The 22,878-nt window shown below is 35.7% G+C and overlaps 1 protein-coding gene across 5 annotated transcripts in view; it reads left to right on the top strand.

Annotated features, from left to right (window-relative positions):
* Positions 1 to 19,959, top strand: part of DDX50 (DExD-box helicase 50) — a 29,433-nt gene extending 9,474 nt beyond the window's left edge. For 4 of the 5 annotated variants that reach the window (XM_043476761.1, XM_043476763.1, XM_043476766.1 and 1 more), the window contains 10 exons: positions 98 to 283; positions 753 to 898; positions 5,742 to 5,891; positions 10,407 to 10,568; positions 11,813 to 11,932; positions 12,669 to 12,742; positions 12,965 to 13,124; positions 15,354 to 15,488; positions 16,551 to 16,595; positions 19,465 to 19,959. In XM_043476761.1, coding sequence (XP_043332696.1) covers positions 98 to 283; positions 753 to 898; positions 5,742 to 5,891; positions 10,407 to 10,568; positions 11,813 to 11,932; positions 12,669 to 12,742; positions 12,965 to 13,124; positions 15,354 to 15,488; positions 16,551 to 16,595; positions 19,465 to 19,743 — 1,457 coding nt within the window. In that variant the 3' untranslated portion in view covers positions 19,744 to 19,959. The remainder of the gene's footprint in view (positions 1 to 97; positions 284 to 752; positions 899 to 5,741; positions 5,892 to 10,406; positions 10,569 to 11,812; positions 11,933 to 12,668; positions 12,743 to 12,964; positions 13,125 to 15,353; positions 15,489 to 16,550; positions 16,596 to 19,464) is intronic. The other variant, XM_043476762.1, reaches the window with a different exon arrangement.
* The last annotated feature ends 2,919 nt before the right edge of the window (positions 19,960 to 22,878 follow it).

The raw sequence follows: 22,878 nt of genomic DNA, 5'->3' as shown, positions 1-22,878 counted from the left end.
ACAAAGATCCATTTGCTACTGAAATTAAAAAAAAAACTATGATGTGAAAATCTATATTTGAATTTTATATATTACTGATATTTCTCTCCTCTCACAGTTAATCATATTCGAAATGGTATTGACATCTTGGTTGGGACCCCAGGTCGTATCAAAGACCATCTGCAGAGCGGCCGATTAGATCTTTCTAAACTGCGCCACGTTGTGCTTGATGAAGTGGATCAAATGTTAGATTTAGGTTTTGCTGAACAAGTTGAAGACATTCTCCATGAGTCCTACAAAACTGGTATATATTAATTTAAAATAAGCACATTTAGCAATTATTCTCTTATCTAAAAGCTTATGAGTTGTTTATTTTATAATTTTTAATATTAATACATGTCCCCAGTGTTCTAACAAAACTAAAAGTATTTGGTATCTTTTCTTCTGGACAAGAATGCTTAATAATCATTTTCTTCGCTTTCCATGTTTTCTTACGTGTATTATTTTATAGGAGTAGTTTTACTGACTTATTTTACTGATTTCATTGCTCATTGTTCTTTCTTAAATTTACATCTTCCGCTTCGGTTCAGTTTTCTTCATATTTTCCCTCAGTTTTGAAAGTTGAAAGTTTTAATAACTGCAGTAAAGTTCAAAATTCACCCCAAGTTTTGAATTTTTCATTATTTCTTTGAAGTTTGGGGGGATTTTTAAGAGCTGACTATCTTGTGGGATATTAAGAAATAAAGCATTTGAATTCTTTTTGTTTATTTAAGATTCTGAAGACAATCCTCAGACTTTACTTTTTTCAGCAACTTGCCCGCAGTGGGTATACAAAGTTGCAAAAAAATACATGAAATCCAGATATGAACAGGTTGACCTTGTTGGGAAAATGACTCAAAAGGCTGCAACTACTGTAGAAGTAAGTAGCTTTCCATTGTGATAGATTTTAGCTTTTAGTTGGTGTTTTGAAATTTGTTGAAGCTGAACATATGTTTTGGGTACCAATTCAGGCCAAATCTTTTGTTTTTGGTCCTTAGTCAGTAAGATGCCTAGGTATTTCTATAGTCTAAGACTGAGGAGCAGAGTAAAATAGGGGAAAAAGTTTGCAAACAGGCAAGTCCTAACAGGAGAGAGATACAAATATCCATAGAGACAGATTTAAAGTATGTAGAATGTGAGAAGTGAGGTGATTTTTCACAGTTTGCTGGTGTTGGGATAATTTATTAAAGCTTAGGTGGAATAAAGATCCTCATTTCATACCCTGTACCAACAGTATGCACCAATATTTTAAAAAATGAAGCCATAAAATAATTTACAGCAGTTTGTAGATCATTATTTGATTTCAGGGAGGGAAGGCTTTTCTAGACATAAAGATAGAAGACACCATAAAGGAAAAGCTTTATAATTTTGACTCTATGAAAATTTAAACTTGTAGTATATATATATATATTTTTAAACTTGTAGTATATATTTTTTAAGAGAATTAAGGTAATATTTGCAATATTTTTGACAAGTATGTATCACATATGTCACCTTTACATTTGATAGATGTACATATATGTGTATGTAGATAAAAATAGTCCAGATGGACAAGAGTATGATCTTTAAACACAACATAATGGCTAAAAAGAATGAATTTGAGTGATAAAACCAGATTACAAAATTCTCAGTACAGAATCATACTATTTTAAAAGATACACAAATAGTCCTAAATAGATTCTTTAGATATTTATAGGTGGATAGGTGGGAAGGATAAGCATCAAACTAATAATAATGATTACTTCTGGGAAAGAAGAGCTCTTTAAAAACAAACAAACCCACAAAGTTACCATCACAGTAGAAAAAACCAATTTTTAAAAATATCTTTAAATAGCTAGTGTTCACATTATCCCAGTTGTCCTTTTTTTGGTAAGTAGTTCGTTTGAATATGGATTCACATAAGATCCTTATATTGCTACTGGTTTATATGTGTTTTAATTTTTTTTTATTCTTGTGTTGAACGTTTACTCACCATATCTTTTTCTTTTTTAAAATTGAAATATAGTTGATGTGCAATATTATGTTAGTTTCAGGTGTACTAAATAGTGATCTGATACTTGCATATGTTATGAAATGGTCACCACAAGAAATCTGATAACCATCTGTTCCCATACTCAGTTGTTGCAATATTTTTGACCATATTCCTTATGCTGTATATTGCATCCCTTTGGCTTATTTATTTTATAACAGGAAGTTTTTACCTATCAATCCCTGTCACCTGTTTCAAGTCCCCCCCGACTTTGGCACTTCAAAACAGTACCTCTGTTTTGTGTTTTGTATCTATGTTTCTGTTTTCATTTTTTTTGTTTTGTTTTTTAGGATTCCACATATAAGTGAGATCATACAGTATTTGTCTCTCTCTCTGACATTTTCTAGATTCATCCATGTTGTTGAAAATGGCAAGGTTTCGTTTTCTTATTTATCACTGAGTAATATTCCATCATATATATCTTCTTTATCCAATTATCTATTAAATCTTTTAAATATAGATTCCTCTGTCCCTTCTTTTCTTTGCAGTTTTTAATTGAATAAAAGATTGTCTTTCAAGTTTCCCATAGTTTCAGTTTTGTTGATTTGCAACTCTAGTGTTAGTTAACATGTTCCTCTGCTTTAATATTCCTGTGAGTTAATGGTTAGATTGTCAGGCTTGATGAGATTCAGGATCTTTTTATTTTTATTTATTTGCTAGGTTGGTGCAGACGTAATTATGTTTTGGGACTGTGAATTTTAAATCAATACAACTAGGTTCAGACACATCTTTATTAATCAAAATAAGAACCATTTCAATCAACACATTTTTGCCAACAAGAAATAAGTTTGCTTATTCTTGTAGCATAAAAATCCATGCTTTGGGATTCAACGAACTCTTGGAAAGCATTTTCTTCATCCTGCTGATGGTGGAAGCGTTTTCCCTACAAAAAGTTGTCAAGATGCTTGAAGAAGTGGTAGTCAGTGGCAAGAGGTCAGGTGAATGTGGCAAATGAGGCAAAGCTTCATAGTTCAACTTTTGAAGTGTTGGTCATGCAGTGTGCAGTCAGGTGTTGTCATGGAGAAGAATTGGACCCCATCTTTTGAATAATGCTGGTGGCAGGTGTTTCAGTTTTCAGTGCTTTTCATCAATTTGTTGAGCATACTTCTCAGATGTAATGATTTCGCCAGGATTCAGAAAGCTATAGTGGATAAGATGGGCAGCAGACTACCAAACAATGACCGTGATCTTTTGGTGCAAGTTTGGCTTTGGAAGTGCTCTGGAGCTTCTTCTCAGTCCAACTACCAAGCTGATCGTCAACTGGTTGTCGTGTAAAATCCACTTTTCATTGCACGTCATAATCCGATCGAGAGATGGTTCGTTGTTTGTTCCATAAAATAAGAGAAGACAACACTTCACAATGATGATTTAAAAAAAATTTTTGGTCAGCTCATGAAGCATCCACTTATCAAGCTTTTTCACCTTTCCAGTTTGTTTCAAATGCCAAACAACTATAGAATGGTCAACTTTTGAGTTCTTCGGCAACATCTTGTGCAGTTGTAAGAGGATCAGGTTTGATAATCCTCTCAATTGGTTGTTGCCAACTTCCATGGCCAGCCACTGTGCTCCTCATCTTCAGGGCTCTTGTCTCCTTTGCAGAACTTACTTGAACCACTACTACACTGTCTGTTCGTTAGCAGTTCCTGGGCCGAATGTGGTGTTCATGTTGTGAGTTGTCTCTGCTGTTTTATGACCCATTTTGAACTCAAATAAGAAAGTTGCTTGAATTTGCTTTTTTGTGTAACATCATTTCCATAGTCTAAAATAAGTATGATATAAGTAATAAGTTATTAGTAAAAAAAAAAACCCATAAAGCGAGAAATGCACAGCAAAAGGATGTATAAGATAACCTCATTTAGAATGTAGTCCAAAAATGGCAAATTTCAACAATGCAAAAACCATTATTACTTTTGCACCAACCTGATATTTTAAAAATTTATTTATAGCTGTGCTGGGTCATCGTTGCTGCCTGGGTTGTTCTCTAGTTGCAGCAAGTGGGGGCTTCTCTCTAGTTGTGGTATGCGGCTTCTCATTGTGGCAGCTTCTCTTGTTGCAGAACTCTGGCACTGGGTGTGCAAGGTTCCGTAGTCGTGGCACGTGAGCTCTGTAGTTACAGCTCTGGGGCTCTAGAGCACAAGCTCAATAGTTGTGGTGCACTCGATGTGGGATCTTCCTGGATCAGGGATTGAACCCTGGTGTCCTGCATTGGCAGGCATATTTTTTTTTACCACTGAGCCACCAGGGAAGCCCTGCTTTTTTATTTTTATTTTTGGGAGGTGGAGAGGAAGAAGCAAGACTTTGATTTACCTGGTACAGATGATTCTTAATTTTCTTCTTTGTGCTTGGTGTGTTTTCCATGTGTTCAATAATTAATTGTTTTAAATAATTTTGTTGAGATACAGTATGTTAAAATGAATAGATTTAAAATGTTACAGTAGATTTTTCCTCAGCATTTTATCATGAAGACTTTCAAACACTGAAAGCTGAGAGAATTTTATAGTGAACACCCATGTACCCATCAGCTAGATTCTGCCAGTAATATTTTGCTGTATTTGCTTATTGCCTGTCTACTCATCCCTTATATCGATCTGATTTTTTAATTTACTTCAAATTACAGAAATTGTATACTTCCCTGTAAGTTGTTCTTGTTTTCTGGCTATACTATGCCGCTTGCAGGATCTTAGTTCAGGGATTAAACTCTTGCCCTCAGCAGTGAAAGCGTGGAATTCTAACCATTGGACTGACATTGAATTCCCTTCCCATAAGTATTTTAGTGTGCATATCTTTAGCTAGATTTCAATATTTACAATTTTTTGAGTTGAAGTAAAATTCATATAGCTAAAATTAAACACTTTGAAGTGTGCAATTCAGAGTCATTTAGTACATTCATGGTATTATACAACCATTGCTTCTATTTACTTCCAAAACACTTCGTTACCGGAAAAGGAAATCCTGTAGCTATTAAGCAGTCACTGTCCATTCCCACCTTATCCTAGCCAACCAGGCAGCCACCAATCTTCTTTCTGTCTCTATGGATTTACTTCTGGATATTTCATATAAATGTAATCATTACAACATGTGGCTTTTTTGTGTTGGACTTCTTTGACTTAGCATAATGTTTTTGAGATTCATCCACCTAATATTTACAGTTTTTAAGATAAGATTTACATACAACAAAATGCAAGATTTTAAGTGTACATTTGCTTCATTTTGGTAGATTCATGTATGTGTGCAACCCAAAACCCTATCAAAACAAAGAATACTATACCATCATCACAGAAAGTTCCCCCTGCCCCTGCCCATTCCCCTTTCAGAGGCAACCCACTGTTGTGTTTTTTCCATCATAGATTAGTTTTGCCTGTTCTAAAACTTCATATAAATGGTATCATATTGTGTGTACTCTTTTTCTGTAAGGCTTCATTCACCTAGGATATGTTTTGAGATTCATCTATATTGTTGTACAGATCAGTAGTTGGTTCCTTTTAACTGCTGAAGAGTATTCCACTGCATAAGTGTACTACAATTTGCCTATTGTTTCACTTGTTGAGGGCTGTTTTAAAGTGGCATCAGGGAGTATCATTGTCTTATTGTCTTCCAGGAAGACCAATTCTTGAGCAAATAGAAATAAATGTAGAAAAGAAATCTTTTCAATAATTTGAATGAAGCAGATATTTGATATTTTCTTTTCTTAAAGCATTTGGCCATCCAGTGCCACTGGTCTCAGAGACCAGCAGTTATTGGAGATGTCCTTCAAGTCTACAGTGGGTCTGAAGGGAGGGCTATTATCTTCTGTGAGACCAAAAAGAATGTAACTGAAATGGCCATGAATCCACACATAAAACAGGTAAGTCTTTTTTCATGCTTTCTTTAATTGAGATTATAGATTATGAATCACTGAGTAAAAAAGTCATGTCCTTTGTAGTCTAGGTTTGATTGTCATTCTTAGAGTTGAGTCTAATTCAGAAAGATGTTAGAGCCAGCCTCTCATGATCTGTTAAGTCAGGATAGAATTCTGTCCATTTTTTTTTTTTTAATATATGATTTCTAAATCCTCTTGCAACTCTTTATTTATTTGGCTATGCTGGATCTTAGTTGTGGCATGTGAGATCTTCAGTTGTAGCATATGGGATCTCGTTCCCTGCCCAGAGATTGAACCCACCCCCCTGCATTGGGCATATGGAGTCTTAGCTGCTTGACCACCAGGAAAATCCTGAATTCTATCCATTTTCATCAGAAGTTTTCTTAAGACTTTGAAAATGTGATCTTGAAAACACAAAAGAGGGAAACAAGATGAGTTTCTATGGATAAGAGTGGGTAATGTTGTAGAGTTGTGTATAAGTTGAAACACAAATATTTACTGAATGAATGGGTCAAAACACTAAATCCTTATGTCTTTTTTAAGTTTTTATAATAGAAAATTTCAGACTTATCTAAGACATATACAGAAGTTGACAGTGTCATGAGCCCCTGTGTATTCGTTTTTCAGCTGCAAGAATTATTTTATCCATTTAAATGCCCCCTCACTTCTTGTGCCTTAATTAGCCTGATGCAAATGATAGATAACATGTTATTATGCCCAGAAATATTTGGGTATGTATTTCTAAAATAAAAGGATTATTTTTTTAAAAACTCACAATACTGTTAATGACATCTAAAAAATTAATAATAATTAATATCTTCAAATATCAGTCTTCAAATTCTCTATTGCTTCATGCATACATGCTTTGTTTTTTCTTTTATGGCTTTTTTTTTTTAATCCAAATAAGTGATTTCATTAAATCTCTTCAATACATGGATTCTTCAGTTTCTTCTTATAGCTTTTTAAATTATTTAAGAAACCAAGTTTTCATGAGTGATACCATTTAACAGAAAATAGTATGCTGCTGCTTTCTGTATTTCCTGTAAATTGAGGTTTGTTTGTTTGTGCAAATTTATTTCATAGATAATATACTTCCATTAGGAGATATGTAATATCTAGTTCTTTTTCCTTTTTATGATATTAACATCTATTGGTAACAACACCATTGGCCTTTGTATCAGTGTCTCTTCAGTCATTTTTGCTGTCACTTAGTATCTAGAAGATTCCCAAGGAAGGGCTCATGATTCACTTTTCACTCTCATGCATTGGAGAAGGAAATGGCAAGTTGCCCACTGCGGTGTTCTTGCCTGGAGACTCCCAGGGACAGAGGAGCCTGGTAGGCTGCCGTCTCTGGGGTTGCACAGAGTCGGACACAACTGAAGTGACTTAGTAGTAGTAGTAGTATTGATGATAGCTTGTTTGTAACTTTAAAATCATTTTGGATGGATATAAAATTCTTGGCTTACCTTTTCCTTCAGTATCTTAAATATGTTTTCCATTGGAATAAAGCATACTATAAAAAGTCTGATGCCAGTCTGATTTTTTCCTGTTATAAGTGATTGATTTAGTTTTTTTGCCTGAATACAAATGTGTTTTTTCCTTTTTCTTTAAAAATCAGTAGTTACACTAGAATTTATTTTGGTGTTGTTCACTTTTTATGAGTGCACAGTGCACACAATTTGTAGTTTCAAATATACGTATTTTTAAATGTCAGCAAAATTTCTTGAATTCTAATTTTTCTGGTATTTGGTTTGTCTGATTGCTTTGGTTTTTTTCTTCAAGGACTCCTGTTATACATATGTTGGCTCTTTTTTCCTCTCTCCTTTATCACTTGATAACAGATTTTTAAAATCTTTATTTAAATTTTCAAACTTTTCAAAATTAAGGCATCATTTGTTGTATTCAATCAGTCTTGTATTCCTTCCAGTGTAGTCTTCATTGGTGAAAAGTCTTTGCCTTTTATTTCTACCTCTTTGAGTCATTTCATCCCATATTTTACTTTTTCTCATTCTGAGTTTTCTTGTTCTCTCATATATCATATATTTAAAAATTTTTCTTTTAGCTCACTCAGAAATATAATACATACTCTTTTATCTGTTTTGCAGGCATGCCTTTCTAGAGCTCTTTCATTGTTTTGGTGAATATTTTTATTTGTCCTCTTATAATTACTTTCTATAGTATTTAACCATAACCTATTCTGTTGCTCATTTTTAGATGGGATTAATCTTTTCAAACTTTTGATGGGGAGCTATGGGTCAGAATAGTTTTCTCACTTCACAGGTCTAGAGCTGCCTCTTTTATTTTTGATAGTATTTAAGAATACAGTCTACAAAGTGTATCTCAGTAAAGCTGTTTTAAAAAAGTCTCCCACTTTCTGAGCTCTGGTTGATTTTCCCTTCACTTTTATCTGAGAGTCATCTTGTTCTTTTGCTTCTGGGATCCCTGTCATCCTCAGTTTGAATTTTAGGGCTTTGTCCCTGCAAGGAAGCATCAGTTTGTTAGTTTGAAAGTTCATTTGGGCCCAGACTGTTTCAGGCTTTTTCAGCAGAATTTCTAGAATTCTAATTTTTTTGGTATTTGGTTTCACATTTTATCTCTGGCTCCTCACAATCACCCTTAAATGTGTAAGAATTCTACCAGTTTCAACTGACTTTCTCAAATTATGCTTTCCCTACTATGCTTTCTGGGGAGTATCTATCTGTTCTTAGGACTAGCAAGCCCCCCCCCCCCCCCCCCCCCCCGCCATAGGTTTTTATCTCTACTTGCCTATGTTTGGAAGTCATGAAAATACTTTGTCACTAAATTTTGTCATAGATGTTTGTGGAAAAGTATATTTGCTTTTGACTTTAAAAAAAAGTATCTTTTCTTGAAGCAGTTCTCCTAATTTGGGTTCCATGATATCACACAGGTTTTCTTCCTTCTTCCCTGGCTAATCTTTCCCAACTTTGTTGAAGTCTTTTTGTATTCTTACTTGCACTTTAAATACTGGCATTCCTTACAGTTCTACTTCTGTAATTGTTCTCACTTATTAACATGTTCTTTCTGTGTATAGTGATTAGTTGCACTTTGGAGTCAGAACACAATGTAAATTCCAGTTGTGTTATTTCCTGGCTCTGTAACCTAGGGCAAATCACTTCATATTTCACTGCCCATGTTCCCATTTTAAAAATTGGTATTAATTTTTTTTTTTACTTTTAAGACAAAATAATTTAAGGTGTTTATTACAGTGCTTTTCTTACAACAAGCAGTCAGTAAGTATAGAAATATAGAAGTATAGCTGTGGAATTTGCTGGTGGTCTAGTGGTTAGGACTAAGTATTGTTATGTGTATAGATAAATATAACTAATCACTCCTATGGTTCCAGTCATATGTGCACATGCTATCTGTTTACAAACTTCTTTTTATAATACAGTTTTACAGTAGCTATTAAAATGTTAAATGTTTATAATTTTTGACCTAGGAATTCAACTTCTAGATATGTAATCTACTGAAATATACATATATTGAGGGATCTGGAGATATAGTACAAGGTTGTTCACTATAGCATTGTTTCTAAAGGTGAAAGGTTGGATCCTACCCAAATGTTCATTAGTAGAGTATTGCTAAAATAAATGATACTGGGAATTTCCTGGCAGTCCAGTGGTTAGGACTCAGAGCTTTCACTGCTGGGGCTGGGCTGAGTCCCTGGTGGGGAAACTAAGATTGCATGGGTTGCGGCCAGAAAGAAAAGAAGATACTGTAGCCATATGAAGAAATCATGTGTAGTTTTAAAAAATTAAGTAGATGTGTATCTGGCTGAGATATAACAAATTTAGAAGGTAGGTTGTAAAACCATACATATATAGTATAATCTCTTTTTTTAAAAAAAGTTATTTATTTGGCTGCATGAGGTCTTCGTTGCAGCATGCGGGATCTTGTTGGGATCAGCATGTGTGGCTTGTGAACTCTTAGTTGTAGCATGTGGGATCTAGTTCCCTGAGGAATCAAACCTAGGCCGCATACATTGAGAGTGCAGAGTCTTAGCCACTGGACCAGCAGGGAAGTCCCAATATAATCCCATCTTTATAAGTAAATTCATAAAATTATATGCTAGGATTTGTGAGGTGTGTGTATTTAAAAAATAATGTGTGGAGGAATATTTACTGAACTGTTAGCAGTTACTTATTAGGAGACTGATATTAGGAAAGCTTTTGCATTTTATGCTAAACGTTTTTCTGCATTGTTTGATTTTTAAAAGCATGTATTTTTATAATTACCAGATTGAGAAACAACAACAAAAAGAGGAAGGACTTCCCTGGTGGTCCAGTGGTTAAGACTCCACACTTGCACTCCCGGGGTGCAGGTTCAATCCCTGGTGGAGAGCTAAGACCCCACATTGCTGCACGGGGTGGCCAAATAAATAAAAACAACAACAAAAAGAGCACAGACTGTATAGTGTTTGGGTGCTGTCACTGCTAAGTGTGTGCTATACACTTACTTTTCCTTTTTTTTTTCAAATAGAATGCCCAGTGTTTACATGGGGACATCGCTCAGTCACAAAGAGAAATTACACTGAAAGGCTTCAGAGAGGGTAGTTTTAAAGTTTTGGTGGCAACCAATGTGGCTGCCCGTGGTTTGGACATTCCTGAGGTTGACCTGGTGATTCAGAGTTCACCTCCACAGGTAGGAAATGAGTTTTCTCCCCCACCAATTTTATTGAAAAATAATTCACATACATCACCATATAAGTTTAAGCCATAAGAGCACTATGCTTTGATTTATGTATGTTGTGAATTGATGCCCACAATAGGTTCAACCACCATCCGTCTTCTCATGTAGGTATAAAAGAAGAAAGGAATTACCTTTTAACTGAAAGTTTATGTCTTTTGACCACCTTCCTTCATTTCTCCTTCCCCCCACCATCTGCTTCTGGTAACCACAAGTCTGATCTCTGTTTCTATGAGTTTAGTTTTTTTACTTGTTGTTGTTGTTTAGATTCCATATATAAGTGAGATCATACAGTATTTGGCTTTCTCTGACTTATTTCACTTAGCATATTGCCATTAAGGTTCATCCATGTTGTCACAAATGGTAGGATTTCCTCTTTTTATGGCTGAATAATATTCCGTATAAACCTTTTTATTCATTCGTATCTTGATGGACACTTAGGTTGGTTCTGTGTCTTGACTATTGTAAATAATGCTGCTGTGAACATAGGGGTGTGGATATCTTTTTGAATTAGTGTTTTCATATCCTTTGGATATACTCCTGGAAATGTAATACTGGATCATGCGGTCATTCTGTTTTTAACTTTTGAGGATCCTCCATACTGTTTTCCAACAGTGCATAAAGTTATCTTTTCTCCACTTCCGCACCAGCATTAACAAATGTTAATCTGTTCTCTTTTGTCTTTTTGGTGATGGCCATTCTAATAGGTGTAAGTTGATATTTCGTTGGGTTTTTACTTTGCAAGGAAATGAGATTTGATTTGGAGAAAATAAGAGTAGCTATATAAATTGCCTTTTATTTACAAGACTTTGCTTAGATTAAAAAATATATATATTATCTATTCTTGCTGTTAGCCAGTGTTTGTTAGGGTAGTGTTAAATCGATCGGAATCTGGTACCTTTGCAAATAATTAACTACTTTATTTACATTTGAAGTATGGAATCATGCAAGAAAAGTATAAAAAGTTGCAATATAAAGAACCTTGGGATAGGCTGGATAAAAAGGTTTTAATCTCATCCCTTTTACTGCAGAATTCAAGCATAAACATTCTCTGGGACATTGAAAAGAGCAACAGGATTGAAATAAAAATGTTATTATTGATAGTAGTTGTTTTGTTGCTTCTAGTATTACTCTTTGGTTGCTGGAATGGCTGTTTAATTTGCCAGATTTTTAAGAAGAGTTACCTCTTTTATTTTTAGGATGTTGAGTCCTATATTCATCGCTCTGGACGCACAGGTCGAGCTGGCCGGACAGGGATCTGCATATGTTTTTATCAACCGAGAGAAAGAGGTCAATTACGATATGTGGAACAAAAAGCAGTAAGTAGAGTTAAATTATTTCAGGTTTATTATCTAAATGGTGCCTTAGAAAAGAGATCTTTTTATATTTGTTCTCACAAATAGATTTTATGACTTCTCATTTAAGCTGCATTTGAATGTGAAGCATGTGGAGAGCTAAATTTATATTAGCTGCAAGACTTTGTTTTAATACAGCTTTTATTATGAAAGACAGAAGAGCTGACTTTCTCCCTTTTCCCTTGGATTTCTCCCTTGACTAAAATCAGAAGTGCATTGTGATTTCAGTACCTCTTAGCCTGATATTGTAAATGGATGATTGTGACATTATCTTGGTGTAATAGTCAAGATTGTATTGAGTAATGTTACAATAGCCAGTTCTTACAAGAAATTACACATTTTTTGTGGTCTCAAGTTTTTGTAGTATTTTTCCTGTTTTTATGATGTGTATTTTCATACATTATTTCTCATACTTTGTACGATGAAGCTAATAAGAAAAAATTTATTGTAAACAGCATCTTTTTTAAAAAATCAGCTGTTTTGTAACTGTAATTCTATGATTTGTAACTAAGAGACAATTGAAAAAAAAATTTTTTTTTCTCTTTCTAGAATTTGTTACTGATGATTTGTTAGGAAATCTTGATCTGCTAGGGCTTGGAAATCTTTAAGTCCAAGAAATGGAAATTCAACAAACTAGATTAATTTAGGAATTAATTGTAAAGACTTCCATTTTTCTTTAATGTAATTCTTTCATTTTCAGGGAATTACTTTTAAACGTGTAGGTGTTCCTTCTACAATGGATTTAGTTAAATCTAAAAGCATGGATGCCATCAGGTATGCTTTCTGACCTTGCTGAATGATTTTTTCTTTTGTATTAGGCTATACATCTTTAAGCTCTCCTAGTTGACATATCAGAAAATTTAATCACCAGTTTTACCAACAGACATTTAAGTATATTAAAATATGAAAACTTTGCTCTCTTTTCCCATTCATTCTTTTATCTTTAATCTTTCCCCTTTGTCTTGACCAAGAAAATTTACTGTTTTTAAACCGTAGGTCTTTGGCTTCCGTTTCTTATGCTGCTGTTGATTTTTTCCGACCATCAGCTCAGAGACTGATAGAAGAGAAAGGGGCAGTGGATGCATTGGCTGCAGCATTAGCCCACATCTCTGGCGCATCGAGTTTTGAACCACGATCTTTGATCACCTCCGATAAGGTAGAAATCTGTGAGAAAATTGTATGTGGTTGAGAAAGATTAAAATTGAACCATAGATATCTATCTGGAGAGAAATACAGGGCATCTTTACTTTGCACAGTACTGTGTTAACTGAAACTTGTATGTCAGAATCTGTTCCCTCGTGTTTTTTTTTTGGTCATGGAGCCATGCAAATTGAGAAATAGACTCTGCAGCTAACGTAATGCCATGCAGAGTAAGGATTGCCTGTATATGGGGAGAGTATGTATGTGTGTATAAAACACCATCTGACCTGTCCCCCTGCCAGGTCAGTATCAGATGTCAAACCATACCAGAGCCATGTATTCCCATTATAAAAAGTATGTTTTATTCTGTCATTAGTAAGAAATCCATGGGGTGTTATTTTAGCACTGAGCAAATACTTTATCCCTAATAACCTACCAGATACTTCTCAAGAAAACTTAAACCACATTTCTTAAGGAAACATTAAGGTACACTTTTTAAGTTATCAAATTTATTGGCATAAAACTGTTCATAATATTTCATCATTACCATTGTAATATCTTTTTTTTTTACCTTTTTAGAAAATTATTTTTAATTGAAGGATAATTGCTTTATAGTATTTGTTTCATATGTGCCATACATCAACATAAAGTAGACTTTTAAACCTAAGAAGTATCTAAGAGGTCATCTAATCCCAACGTTTATCTAATAAAAGAATCCCTCTTTGGCAGATGGGTCATCTAACCTCTGCTTGAATATCTTAGCAACAGGGTGTTAGTGGTTTTGTATTTCTTTTATGGGCTAAATCAAAATCCAAAGTCTTTACAAGGAATGTGCTGTAGGGTCTTCCCTTTCTACCTCTTTGGCCTCATCTCCTATCACTCTCCCCTTGCTCGTGTCAACTGTCATAACCTTCCTGCTCATACTCAAACATCAACTTAATCCTACACAAGGCCTTTGTGCTTATTTGTATTATACTGAATGTTCTTTTACTAATCTTGGCTCCCTGCTTCACTTCATTCAGCTTTCTATCAGGTATCACTGTATCAGAGAAGTCTTTCCCCATCACCCTGTCTAAAGTAGCTTATTGCTGCCTTGACTCTATTTTCATTTTCTTCTCCTGCTTTATTATTATTTTTCATGATTCTTAGGACTGTCTGACATTATATATATTTACTTATTTGTTTACTGTCTCCTCTCCCACCATTGGACTTCGCTGGTGGCTCAGTGGTAAAGAATCCGCCTGCCAAGCAGGAGACTTGGGTTTGATCCTTGGGGTCAGGAAGATTTCCTGGAAAAGGAAATGGCAGTTCACTTCAGTATTCTTGCCTGGGAAATCTCATGGACAGAGGAGCCTGGTGGGCTACAAAAGAGTAGCAAAAGAGTTGGACACAACTTAGCAACTAGACAGCAACAACTCCCATCATTATTCACTGCCCCTACCCCAACCCCTTGCTACATGTACACTGCAAGGTAACTCCGAGACAAAGGACTATGTACTGCTGAATCTCTAGTACCTAGGACAGTCTCTGGCACATAGGTAGGGGGCACTTAACTATTTGTTACATCAGTGCCTCCCTATATCTTCTTCATGTTGACCATTTTGTTGTCCAGTGAAGTTTTACAGAGCAAGTCATTTTTGCTCAAGTGTAGTCCTTCAAAAGTTTAAAGAAGTTTATGTCCTCTTGTTTTTCCACTCAAAGCTAACCTTGAGTCCTTCAGCATTTCCTTAATTCTTCACTACCTTCTTATCCTCGATGCTGTAGTTTAATTTCCTCTTGAAGCATTATGTTTACAATTAAATGTAGTCTTTACATCAGTGTATACAAGAATGGTACTTTTAATGATCTATAAGCATTAGTCTTATATTAATATAGTTTAAAATAAGTTATTTTTTTAGTGGTCATGTTATATTGGTCATGTTGGCTTATAAGAAGTGCACACATGCATGCTAAGTTGCTTCAGTTGTGTCCAACTCTTTGCGACCCTTTGGGCTATAGCCCTCCAGGCTCCTCTGTCCATGGGATTCTCCAGGCAAGAGTATTGGAGTGGGTTGCCATACCATCCTCCAGAGTATCTTCCCGACCCAGGGATTGAACCCTTGTCTTTTGCGTCTCCTGCTTGGTAGGCGGGTTCTTTACCACTAGTGCCACCTGGGACGCCGTAAGTCAAAAAAGGCTGTCAAGTTAGAATGTTATTGTCCTGCTGCTGCTTTTCTCTCAAACACAGTGACTTTTATTCCTTAAGGGGTTTGTGACCATGACTCTGGAAAGCCCAGAAGAAATACAGGATGTCAGCTGTGCTTGGAAAGAACTTAACAGAAAGCTGAGTAGTAATGCTGTGTCCCAAATTACCAGAATGTGCCTCCTAAAAGGAAATATGGTAGGCTTTCCTAGACAACTGCCGTATATGTTTATAAAGACTAATAGATTTTGTTCATTTTTTTTTGAAGTCTAATGGGATGGATAATACTGTTTTATCCATGTGTTAGTGTGTTTCCAGTTGGAAATTTGGGGAGTTATGTAAGTAACCCATTCCTCTAGAAAACTGTTAAGTCATTCTGCTAATTTGTAATTTTCAAGTTATCTAAGTTTCTGCCTTTGAATGCATATGTGGTTGTGTGTGTTTATTTTTTACAATTGAGTAACATAATTGCAACAGCCAAATAGTTCTTTTTTTTTTTTTTTTTTAAAGAGAATACACAATATTGATTTCTAAGTGGCCTGCTGTTGGTTGTTAATGAGGATAACTGAATTAGGTATTTTCATACAGTTATGAAATAGCGAAGTTAAAGCCATCTATAATCTTAGTGGCTGATTTCTTCTAATGGTTTTGTGAAAAGACATTACATTTATTCATCTCACCTGACTATATAAGTTCATGCTACTCTAGAATTTATTAACTTGCTTATTGGAAACTTATCTTTCTCAAAGTTTAATATTACCTTCAAAAGAGATCTGTGGCAAGTAAGACAACTTTGTACATTCAGAAAAAATGTGGAGGGGGAGGGAAAATATACCTCTATCCTCAGGCCAAACCATTTGCTGTACTTGGATATTAATTAACTTTCAGTGTACTGGCAGCCAAGATCAAAGAGGAAACATCTTAGGTTATCTCCTGGCACTAAATTTTTAAAGGAATTTATTAGATGGGTCATTTTACAAGGGACATGGAACATTATAGTGTCTACAGAAACTTTTCTGGAGAATACTCTATATGCTCATTAGTAGTCAATTCTTATTAGATACTGGTTTACTTTTAGATTTAGGAAGTATAATTAGCAGCTATTCTGTGTCATGCATTATTATGTATTAGCTGGTTTAATTCTATAAGCAGTCATGGGACCCACTTAATCTTTTTTTAGTTTATATAAAATTATAAGAAGGTATTTTAAAAAATCAACTCATGTGCATCTAAATAAAAATATTTTCATTTTGCTTTTAGGGTGTTTGCTTTGATGTTCCCACAACTGAATCAGAAAGGTTACAGGTATATAAAATTTTTTATCTGTTAAATACTTGAATATGTTTCTCAAAAATATAGGGATTAAAAAAACATATTCATAATATCTTTATCATGTGTAAATCAATTAAAAATTCTGTAATAAACTAATAAATTATAAATATCCAGTTTGTCAAATGTGAAAAAATAGAATTGCAATCCAAATCCTCATGTACTCGTCACCCAGCTTCAGCAGTTATCAACTCATGGTCAGGTGTGTTTCATGTCTACTTCCCATCCACTTACACTGTATTGTTTTTCTTTTTTTTTTTTTTAATTTTATTTATGGCTGTGCTGGGTCTTCCTTGCTGTGTGGGCTTTTCTTTTCCTTAGTTGCAGAGAGTGGGGGCTACTCTCTAGTTACAATGCATGGGCTTCTCATTGCAGTGGCTTCTCCTGTTGCGAAGCATGGGCTGTAGCGCTCACAGGCTTCAGTATTTGTGGCACGTGGGCTCTGTAGTTGCAGCTCCCAGGCTCTAGAGCACAGGCGTAATGTTTGTGGTGCCCAGGCTTAGTTGCTGCACGTCCTGTGGGATCTTCCTGGATCAGGGATCGAACCGCCCATGTTTCCTGCCTTGGCAGGTGGATTCTTTACCACTGAGCCACCAGGGAAGCCCTCTCCTGTATTCTTTTGAAACAAATTCTAGGAAGTCTATCATTTCAACCATAAATACTTTTATATAGCTAAGATATTAAAAACACTTAAAAAAAATAATACCATTATTAAACCCCCCCAAATAGTAATTCATTAGTATTATCCAATTTTGTGTTTACATTTTCCCCTGTCTCCTGAAATTTTTAAATATAAGGAGGTCTGTAAAGTTCATTCTGTATAATTTGATTTTTGTCTCTTTTACTCTGTAGGTTCTTCAATTCCTTTCTCTCTCTTTAAAAAAATTTTCCTGTGTTTTATCTGAAGAAGAAAGAGATTGTCCACTAAATTCCTACACTGTGAAATTTGTCTATTTGTGTCCCTATGCATATTTATATACATATTTTGACACAAGAATGGGATTATTTGGTTTCCAAAGTCCTTTTTAAAATTCAGAATATGTTGTAAACACATTTGTTTATCAACTATACGGTTACTTTTATTGGCCCCCTGGCATTTGGCCACATGGATGACCAACTTAAACAATGTCCTATTTTCTGACATTTAGATTATTTCCAATACTAATACTCCATTATAAAATAAACAGATTTGCACTGGTGGATCAGATGGTAAAGAATCTGCCTGCAGTGTTTGATCCCTGGATTGGAAAGATCCTCTGGAGAAGGAAATGGCAACCCACTCCAGTATTCTTGCTTGGAGAATTCCATGAACAGAGGAGCCTGGCAGGCTACAGTCCATGGAGTCACAAAGAGTCGGACATGACTGAGCAACTCACATGCATTATAAACAAGTTGGCCTTAAATGTTGGCATAGCTGATTCTTTATGCATTGCCAAGTTTTTTTCTTTAAGATGAACTTTTTAAGATGTCTGCTTGGCCAAAAAATGTATGTATTTTTAAGGCTTTGGTCATACATTGCCACCAGTTGTGTGTGTGTGTGGCTGTTTATCTCTGCTCATTCTGACATGTAAGGTATTTTAATATTAACTTGCCTTGGCAACTCATGATCACAATGAAAAACAGTGTAGCAGGATATGACATATTGATGCTCTTAAGGGCTGCTGATTTTTATATTTTGTTTACCCTGATACCAAATTGTTTCCAATAATGACATTTTTAGTCCCTGTTGACAGATTTTTAATCTGCATTATCAGCTCTCAGATCTTGTTTCTGTCAGTATATCTTTGGAAAGCAATGACCACTAATTAGTGGCCTATTCTTTTTGTGCTGAGAAACTGGTGGGCTCTTTTAGAATGTATAAACCGAGTAGGAATTTAGAGTCCCAAAATTGGCCTGAAAATTTCTCCTCGGACTAATACTTAGCTTTTAGAAACTTTTTTTGGGGCGAGGAGGATCCAAGCTTTGTACTGTTACATTAAATTTGAGATTTAAGTTTTAACAGGATTTTTTTCATTTTTAATGACTTTTTTTTTTTTTGTAATATTACAAGCGGTACATGTTCATTGCAGACAACTAGAAACACATAAAAGTATAAGGTAGTAATCACCTGGAGAAGGGAATGACTGCCCAGTCTAGTATTCTTGCCTGGAGAATCCCATGGACAGAGGAGCCTGGTGGGCTACACTCCATGGGGTTGCAAAGAATCAGACACGACTGAGCGATTGACAAAAAAAAGTAACAATCATACATAAATCCCCATCCCCCAGAGATAACCACTATTAGCATTTTGAAGCATTTCCTCCCAGTGTCTACATTTAAAAAAAAATTTAAAAAAAATTTTTTTAAAAAAAGTATAATTGGCCTACGAAACTGTGTTAGTTCCAGGTGTACAATAGAGTGATTTGGTATTTATATTACAAAATGATCACTACAATAAGTCTTGCTACTTTCATCATTCAAAAATATTACAGTATAATTAACTGTATTCCCCAAGCTGTACTTTTCATCCTTGTGATTAATTTATTTTGTAACTGGAAGTTCCTGTCTCTTGATCTCCTTTATCTGTTTCACTCATCCCCCCATCTCTCCTCTGGCAACCACCTGTTTGTTCTCTGTATCTGAGTCTGTTTCTGTTTTGTTTGTTTATAAAATTTAGGAACTCAAGTTCCTGTGTTTTAGCTTTTAATATGTTTTTGCTTTCTGGTTTTAGTTTTATTCCAGATACTCTGGACTTTATGGATTGATGACATTTAGCTAATAGATATGCAAAGAGTTTCCTGTACTCATGTGCTTGCTTATGGTTTCTATTTTGCATTTGTGTTAATCCTGTAAATTACCCCAACAGGCAGAGTGGCATGATTCAGACTGGATACTCTCAGTGCCAGCCAAGTTGCCTGAAATTGAAGAATATTATGATGGAAACACATCTTCTAATTCCAGACAGAGGAGTGGTTGGCCAAGTGGCCGGTCAGGCCGGTCGGGCCGGCCAGGTGGTCGATCCGGTGGCCGGTCAGGTAGACAGAGTCGGCAGGGGAGTCGGTCAGGAAGTCGACAAGATGGTAGAAGACGAAGTGGGAATAGAAATCGATCAAGAAGTGGGGGCCACAAACGGAGTTTTGACTGAGATAGTTAATCTACCAGTGTGAGCTTGCCTGTTTCTGCATAATCATGTACATTATCAACCAAAAATTAGGTCAACATAGCTGAGGTCTGTGTCTGCTATTTGGAAAGAAGTTGGTTGTATTTTTTTAAAAAGTATTTCACAAGAATGGTTGTAAACAAATCTACTTATCCAGTTATACCTTTGAATAAAAAAACCTCCTTTTATTGTCTCTTTTCACTGTGTGTTAAGAATTTTCTCAATGTTATGTTTTAAAATTTCTTCTAAAATGTGGCAGCCAAGTCAATCTTTTTTTTTTTTTTTAATTTTTTTATTTTTATTAGTTGGAGGCTAATTACTTTACAATATTGTAGTGGGTTTTGTCATACATTGACATGAATCAGCCATGGATTTACATGTATTTCCCATCCCAATCCCCCCTCCCACCTCCCTCTCTACCCGATCCCTCTGGGTCTTCCCAATGCACCAGGCCCGAGCATTTGTCTCATGCATCCAACCTGAGCTGGTGATCTGTTTCACCATAGATAATATACATGTTTCGATGCTGTTCTTTCGAAACATCCCACCCTCACCTTCTCCCACAGAGTCCAAAAGTCTGTCCTGTACATCTGTGTCTCTTTTTCTGTTTTGCATATAGGGTTATCATTACCGTCTTTCTAAATTCCATATATATGTGTTAGTATGCTGTAATGTTCTTTATCTTTCTGGCTTACTTCACTCTGTATAATGGGCTCCAGTTTCATCCATCTCATTAGAACTGATTCAAATGAATTCTTTTTAATGGCTGAGTAATATTCCATGGTGTATATGTACCACAGCTTCCTTATCCATTCGTCTGCTAGCCAAGTTAATGTTACTTGCATAATACAAAATATGGTGTGTCTGTATTCAGATCATTCCTTCCATACAATAATATAGTAGAAAATAAGAAATGCCTTCTGCATTAAAGGGCTATAAGGACTGGTAACATGATTGGTTAGATGTAACATTTTAAATTTTAGATAAAGTTAATTAAAAGGTGTGCAAGCAGTGCATCCTCAATAATTTATTCCACAGTTAAAGTTCCTTGTTGAATGTTTACTATGTGCCCATCACTATCCTAGCCCCTAGGGGTACAGTGGTGAATAAGGCATGGTCATCTTCAAGGAACTTATAGTTTAAAGCAGCAATTCTGGTTGATATTAACACCTGGTGTTTAGGATGAAAGTAGCTATGGAATGTGAAGGATCTAACTGGGGTGTACCTAATCAGTCTTAGGAGTCAGGCATTTTTAGATGGAGTGATAGAAAAGCAGAAGCACACATTGATCTGGCCAGTTTAGAAGGGAGGGGGCTTGTAGTCAGAACAGTACAGGCCTGCCTTGTTTTGTTGCACCTCACAGATACTGTGTATTTTAGAAATGGAAGGTTTGTGGCAGTCCTGTGTTGAACAAGTCTGTTGGTCCTATTTTTTCTGATACTATTTTTGAATTAAGGTATGTACATTATTTTAGACATAAAGCTGTTATACATTTTAGACTTGTATAGTGTAAACATAACTTTTATATGCACTACGAAACCAAAAAATTTGTGAGACTCACTTTTTTGCAGTATATGCTTTATTGCGATGGTCTGGAACTGAACCCACAATATTTCCTAGGGATGCTTGTATATGCGGCAACCCAGACACAGGCAGAGAATAGCATGGTAAATCTGAAGGCCTCCACATAGTTCAGTTCATAGGCTTACATGTGATAGAGGACAGTAATAGAAAGATAAGGATTTAGGAACCAGATTTTAAAAGTCCTATGTGCATTTTTAAGGAATTGAAATACTGTATTTATCACAGAGCTTTTTTCTTTTTCCTTTTTTGGCCACATGGCATGTAGGATCTTAGTTTTCAGACCAGGGATTGCAGTGGAAGCATGGAGTCTTAACCACTGGACCACCAGAGAGGCCCCAGGAGTTGAAATATTTTCTTGAAGACAAGGGAGAATCATTAAAGACTTTATAGTAAGAAGTAACATGATGAGATTTGTGTTTTAGAAAGATTACTGACTACGGTGAGGAGACTGATTTGCAGAAGGGCCAGACTAGGCACTATGAGCCCTCTTAAGGTGCTGTTAGAGTAATCCCAGGTAGAGATGATGGTGGTCTGCACTAATGAATGATAGGTAACATATTTTGAGTGATGAGAACTGAGGCACTTGAGACATCATTGCTTATTTAGAATCACTCAGCTGGATAATATATAGTGGAGTGATTATTTAAACCAAGTCTAGCTTCTGAACCAGCATTCTTAACTACTATGCTAAATAGTGGCAGTGGACTTTGAGAAACATGGATAGATTTCAGAGGTTTTTAGGATATGGAATTGTTAGGACTTGGTGCTTTCAGTTGGAAGATAAAAGAGGCAGAAGAATTAAACCTGTGTTTGTCACTGAGATAGGTACTAGAACAAAGAGTGAGAAAAGTTATAAGGGGGAGAAAGGGAACATGACGTTCAGGATTAGATGTATTTTAATACTGAGTAGTCCATATGTCCGGAGAAGGCAATGGCACCCCACTCCAGTACTCTCGCCTGGAAAATCCTATGGACGGAGGAGCCTGGTGGGCTGCTAAGAGTTGGACATGACTGAGCGACTTAGCAGCAGCAGCAGCAGTCCATATGTCAGGAGATAAACAGTAGGCTGTTGGATTTATATGAAGGAGAAAGGCTGTTCAAAAGATTTGGCAGTAATAAACAAAAAATGGTAATTGTAGCTAAGTTAGTAGATGAGATGGTCCAGGGAAAGTATGGTAAGGAAAAAGGTCTGAAAACAGAACCCAAAGACATACCAGTGTACTTGCTGCATAGCAGAGGAAAGGGGATCCCACTGAGAATGGATGACAAGAAGAGGGCCCAAAGCCCAGAAATATGGGGCTTCCAGAGGCACCAGAAGAGAAAATTGAAATGGCCTTTGGATTTGGCAAGCAGACATTGATGTGGGGAGCAGCCATATTAACACAGTATTGAGAGTAGAAGCTATTTAGCCCTGGCTTCAGCAGGATATGGGAGGTGAAGTAGGGACAACAAACAATGAACACGTCTTCCAGAAACTTGGCTAGAAATAGGGAAGAACAAGCTAAAACTGGACGTAGAAGAAAGGACATGAGATTG

The sequence above is a fragment of the Cervus canadensis genome, chromosome 8 (assembly GCF_019320065.1).
Source record: "Cervus canadensis isolate Bull #8, Minnesota chromosome 8, ASM1932006v1, whole genome shotgun sequence".
In the NCBI taxonomy this organism is placed as follows: Eukaryota; Metazoa; Chordata; class Mammalia; order Artiodactyla; family Cervidae; genus Cervus; species Cervus canadensis.
The sequence above is the reverse complement of the archived record's forward strand: the minus strand, read 5'-3'. Positions and strand labels throughout refer to the sequence as shown.